At 55.7% G+C, this 6,000-nt stretch overlaps 1 protein-coding gene across 1 annotated transcript in view; it reads left to right on the top strand.

Annotated features, from left to right (window-relative positions):
• Window positions 1-3,187: 3,187 nt before the first annotated feature.
• KCNQ3 (potassium voltage-gated channel subfamily Q member 3) overlaps window positions 3,188-6,000 on the top strand; it is a gene marked incomplete at both ends in the record, with an annotated part of 289,299 nt that continues 286,486 nt past the window's right edge. The window contains one exon of the mRNA XM_082858910.1: window positions 3,188-3,579. Within this exon, the coding sequence (XP_082715036.1) occupies window positions 3,188-3,579 (392 nt within the window). The remainder of the gene's footprint in view (window positions 3,580-6,000) is intronic.

Below are 6,000 nucleotides of genomic sequence, written 5' to 3'. Positions count from 1 at the left end.
TCAGAGTTACAAATTTGATATTGACTTTGCTTCACCCTTTTTGGGGGGCATGAACAGTCCCCGCGCTGGATCTTAAAACGTTAATATTTGACAGTCTGCGGATCTTATCAAGACAGAAGCCTCCTCACGTGCCTGAGGTCCAAACTGTCATTTTGGAAATCTGAACTTTTGATTAATTGCACAGTATTGAATTCTTGCTTATGTAGTCCTTGACTAGTCCCCTTTTGAGCTTACCTAGTGAGGCTTTTTAAGTACTGTCAATGTTACTATGTTACTGAATTAGGTCAGATATGCCATCTGGGGTGAAGGTGAGTGCCATGTGGCTATGTTACTGAAGTTACAACAGTATTAAGATTTCCTAAGATTAAAGACTTTCATAATAGTAAAAGACAAAAACAAAAATCTCATACACAAACATACAGCCAATGCTTCATTAGGTACCAGGCATTGTTCTGGAGTCTTTGCATTCTGCACTCATTTATTCATCATTCTTCCATGCTGGCAATAAGTACTGAGAGCTTACTATTATATAGAACAGGTGTTCTTCTAGGATGCTGAGCCCCTGTGCTTGTTTAGAAAGATAATAGTAAACAAAATGCAAATATGATCATTTTAGGCAGTGATAAATGTAATGAATGAATAAAACAGCAAGGGATTGTGGGGGAAGGTAACCTTACAAAAGGTGCTCAAATATGAAGGGCAGAATCGTTCTAGGTAGCTGGAATTGGGCTGGGACAGAAAGTACCTGCATGTGTTGGTGCTCTGGTGGGGTGGAGGCTTAACAAATGTTAGGGAGCCTGCTTCAGGTGCCCGGCTTCTGTTTGGACCTTTTCTCGTCCAGGCAATTCCCTTTCTCCATACTCTTCCTCCTTCCCAGAGTTTGCACTGACTGGTTACTAACATGTTCCAACTAATTATTGAGCATTAATTTATTCGTAAACATTTACCGGGGAGTCACGTTTCCATGTACCAATTCACATAATCTTCACAAAACCCATCCTGCAGCCCATTGACCAAGGAATAAGTTTTCATGTCTTATTTTATATATAGTTCTCACATTAGAGTCACTTTCTGGGCAGCCTATTCTGCTGCGCCAAGCAGTTTTTGTGCCAATGCAACACCATTTTAAGGACTTCAGCTTTGTAGCATAGCTTAACTCCCTTCTTGAAACTGCAACCCTTGTTGCTGCTGAGATTTTTCAGGTTCTTCCCTCTGACAGTCATTCATACAGGTCCCCCTCCTCCTTCCTCACCCCAATTCTTCTCCCCTCCTCCATCCTTTCTCCCTTTCCCCATTTCCTCTCTCCTCCAGTCCCCTGCCCTTCACTCTCTTTCACTCTCCTTGGCCAACTCCTCCAGGCAAATCCAGAGCCACATGCCACATGCAGGCCTTCTGGGGGCTCCTTTCTGCACACTAGGGATAGATCTTTGGCTTGGCCTTGCTTACACACCCTCCCCTCCACCCCAGCAGACAAAAGGAGAGAGAGAGTGAAAAATAAAGGAGGCACCAGGTGCCTGGGCAGCAGGAATGAAGGGTTTCTCTAATGCTGGCGGCGATGGTAGAAGGAAGGGGGGGAGTTAGGTTCAAAGGGCACGACCCCTAGTGAATTAACAAGATCTACACGCCCCAACCCCCAACTGAGGCCTCACCTTCTACTCTCCTCGGAGCTCAATAAGCTCAAGGTGCTCTTCACCTTTGCACTTGCTGTTCTGCTGCCTGGAAGGCTCTCCTGGACATTTACGTAGTTTTTCCAGCTTACCATTAAACCTCACCTCCAAATGTCACCTCCACAATGAGATCTTCCAGGAGCAACCAACTTAAAGAAGTTCCCCGCTTGTAGCACAGGACGCTATTTTCTTTCCTCGTTGAATTACCAATATAGGAAATTATGCTGTTATGTTTGTTTTTCCGTTATTGTCTTCCACCTTTCAAGAATGCAAGCTTTCTGTGCGCAGGGACCTCGTCTGCCCTGGTCCTAGAACATCGCCTCTCTTACTCACGTGGGTTTAGTCACTGATTGAATGAATGAACAGAAACTCAGGCAAGAGAGGGAATGACCTGCTTAGAGCACAAGTTAGGAGCGAAGCCGATTCCCCTTGTCCTATTTCTTCGGTCTCTGCTCACTCTAGTTGATGGAGGTGCCATTCAAGGGGCCGGGAGGTGAGGGCGGAACTGTCCACCACGAACCACGAACCAAAGGGACAAGGGAGCCACAAGCATTGCTAGCACCGAGCGGGTGGGTTCGCGGTGCGCTCGGCCTTGGCCAACCCAGCAACTTCGATTTTACTTCCGAAGCCCAGAAGCTGGTTGGGAGGTGACGAGAAAACGTAAAGATGCAGGGCCTAGGCGAACGCGGGAAAAGAGACGACGCCCCCAGCCGCTTCTCCTCTCCGCGCCGCGCGCCGCGCCGGGGGTAAGCCCCAACGCCCACGGGTGCGCGTGCAGCCCGGCTCGGCAGCCGCAGCAGCGCTCACTGGCTCTCCGCGGGCCGCGGGGAGGGGCGGGGCGCCGCCCGGGCCTTTGGCCGCGAAGGGGCGGGACGATGGGGCCCCACCCTGGCGCGGGCGGGAGGGAGGCGGCGTGCGCTCCGGCCTCTGCGCGGTCGCCCGCTCGCTACTGCGGCTGGAGCGAGGCTGAGGCTGGAGCGAGCGGGCGGGCGGGCGAGCGAGCGGGCGGGCGAGCTGGGCGGGGCGGGGCGGGGCGGGACGGGGGAGTGGCGCGGATAGGAGCGTGGAGGAGGGAGGAGGCGGCGGCGGCGGCGCGTGTGGCGGGCGGGAGGGCGGCTGGCACCCGGCTTGTAAATAAACTGCGATGCTGTCTCGGGCTCGCCGGCCCGGGTGCCGCCGCCGCCGCCGCCGCCCCGGAGCGCCGGTGCCGGGCTCCGGCCGCCGCGCACCCTAGCGCCTCCGCGCCAGCCTCGCGTGCCCTCGCCCGCCTCTAGCAGCCCGCGGCCCGCGCCCCCCGGTGTCCCGCGGCTGACCCGCGCGGGATGTGACCCCTCCCCCCTGCCCCCCGGGGCCCCGCCTTAGCCTGCTTTTGGAGGGGGGGGTGGGGAGGGGCGCGCGGATCATGGCATTGGAGTTCCCGGGCTCGCCGCCGCCGCCGCCGCCTCTTCCACGCACCCCGAGCGCCCCTTCTTCCCGAAGCAGCTGCGGAGAAGGCGAAGCGGCCGGCGGGGGCGAGGCCGATGGGGCTCAAGGCGCGCAGGGCGGCGGGGGCGGCTGGCGGCGGCGGCGACGGGGGCGACGGCGGCGGCGGCGGGGCCCCTAACCCTGCCGGAGGGGACGCGGCGGCGGCGGCGGGCGACGAGGAGCGGAAAGTGGGGCTGGCGCCGGGCGACGTGGAGCAAGTCACCTTGGCGCTCGGGGCCGGAGCTGACAAAGACGGGACCCTGCTGCTGGAGGGCGGCGGCCGCGACGAGGGGCTGCGGAGGACCCCGCAGGGCATCGGGCTCCTGGCCAAGACCCCCCTGAGCCGCCCTGTCAAGAGGAACAACGCCAAGTACCGACGCATCCAAACTTTGATCTACGACGCCCTCGAGAGACCGCGGGGCTGGGCGCTGCTCTACCACGCTCTCGTGTGAGTACCGGGCCGCTCGGGGCGCCCCTCGGAGGCGGCGTGTGGCTGGGGGTTCGGGGGGGGCGGTGGGCTGGAGCTGGGGACGGCTCTGAGGCTTCAAAGTCCAGGGGCGCCCGTCCGCCGGATTGGAGACCAGCCTGCCCTGTGCTGTGTAGGTGTGTGTGTGGGTCTGTGAACCACTCTCTGGGGGCTGGACACCAGGGCTTGAAAGATCCAAGCGTGGCTCCTCAGCTGATTTGGAGACCGCTTTGGCCTGTGTGTGTGCGCGCGGGTGCGCAGTTACGGCACCTTCTCCGGATGTTGGTATCCAAGCTTAAAAGAATTCTGTGGTTTTTCTAATTAACGAGGAGGTCGAACGGGATAAAGCGGATCTTCCCATGCGCTCTGTGGCTCTGCTCGGGGTGGGTCCCTTCTATTTGGGGTCGCTGCTGACTTTAAATGATACATCCTGGAGTTGGGGATGGGAGTGGTACATTGCCCACAGTGGGGTGTGCGTGTGTGTGTGTGTGTGTGTGTGTGTGTTTGAGCGCGGGTGTCGATGGCTTTGCTTGTGCTACCTTCTTAAGGCTCCATTCTCGTATGGAAGGGAACGTGGTTTGCTCCAGTTGGGGACTTGCACTGGCCAAAATGCATGTTTTGGGATTCTTTTTAGGGAAGTTAATGAGGGAGAGAGGGATGGGGGGGGATTGATTGTGATTCTCAGGCTCTAAGTCTAGACTGACGGGTGAGGGCTTAACAGTGCCAGTAGGTGGGGGCCAGGGATAATTTTGGCTGAAGCGTCTCCATAATTTGGTCTTAATATCCCCTGAGCTGCTTGCTTTTCTCTTGCTTTGACTGGGCAAGGGTAGCGGGAGTGTGAAGGGGCCTGGGCTGAAGGTTTGCCTCCTGGAGAGAGTCCCCTTCTAGTCAGGATGTAAATGCGTGGTGGGAAGGAGGATGGAACTTCTACTCCTGACACTCTGGCTAGAAAATGCTGCTGTATTGGGGGAGAGGGTGAAGATGGTAGTGGTGGCTCCTCTCCAGGAGGGGAAATCACAGCTGGCAGCGCGCGCCTCAGGGCTGGCAGGGCACTTCCAGGTACCCCTTTCTTCCTGTCTGCGGCTTAGTCATCCTGATGGCTGCTTCTTAGGAGGCTGTACCGTTGCCAGGGTTTTGGCGGGGAATCGGCCAAGACCTTGACCCTTCTTGTGCCTTTAGCAACGGATATTCCTCTCTGTCCTTCTCCGATTGACCCATGACCTACGTGGTGGGAAGGGGTTCGGGGAGCCTTGGAGTTAAACACTACCTGCCAATCTTCCTTGGTTGGAAGGGCTTTTCCAGCTTTGGCCGCCAGGTGGAGGCGTCTGCACAGGACCTCACGCTTGGCAACAGGTTTCATCAGAGAGGTTACCGAAGCCTGGAAAGGGCGCCTTCCGAAAACTGACGAACTAAGGACATGCAGCCAGGAATGTGGGTTTTGGGGGGTGGGGTGGAGGGGGCTGTCCAGCCTTTGGCATTCATGTCTGCGTGTATTTGCAGGCGTTAGTGAATGGACAGAAGGGTTAGCAATTGTTGCTCTTCCATTTGCTTTCTTCAGGTGGTAAAAAGGGATTGAAAGATATTCGTCTCTGTCTCTAGTGCTGTATTTAGTTCAGTTGAACTGAAGATAATACTGGAATATGCGATCATAAAAAAGGCACACGCATTATTTGAGTGCACACAAGCATACACAGCCTCACATGTCCTTTTGCACGTAGATGGTGTTCAGTACGTGTTGGCTGACTTCCGAACCCGGGGTCCTACTGGAGTTTGTGGGCTCCCTCTTTCTTCTCCTCCCGCCTTTCCCAGCCAGCGCTCCAGCCCTGTCTTGACCAGTCTGGGGAAGGGATAGGTAAGGCCTCAATGTTATCCTTCTCTAGAATTATTCCATCACCTGGAAGCAGGTTTGGGAATGCCAAAATCTGTATGTAGCCTCAGTTTCCCAGAGAGGACCCAGGAAAATTTCAAACTATGGGAGGAGAAAGGCACTTTCACACATGCAAATCATTTATTTCATTTCATTCTCACCATGATGCTATGATGTGGGAATTGTTCCCTACATTTGATAGGTGAAGATATGAAAACTAAAACAGATAGCACCACCTGTCCAGGATCCCACAGCTGGAGCTCACATATGAACGCAGTGGGTCATCACTTGTTTGTGAGCCCGGATTCCAGTTCTGACCCTCTGCCAACAACTGCGGGACTCTGGGTGTTTTACCAGGCGTCCCTGGATGCCCCTCACCCATTGGTAGCAGAGGACTCTTAGTCCTGCCTCTGCCTCCCCTTCATAGCTCACAGGTGGCAAATGGCTGGGAATGGAGTTTGGAATCAAAGCAGGGGCTGCTCAGAACCCAGGGAACCACAGTGTTAGGGAAACGGGACATGGCCTGGGGTGGCGGT

This window comes from Leucopleurus acutus, assembly GCF_964270905.1.
Source record: "Leucopleurus acutus genome assembly, chromosome: 17".
Taxonomy (NCBI): Eukaryota; Metazoa; Chordata; class Mammalia; order Artiodactyla; family Delphinidae; genus Leucopleurus; species Leucopleurus acutus.
This window is presented reverse-complemented; position numbering and strand designations above follow the sequence as displayed.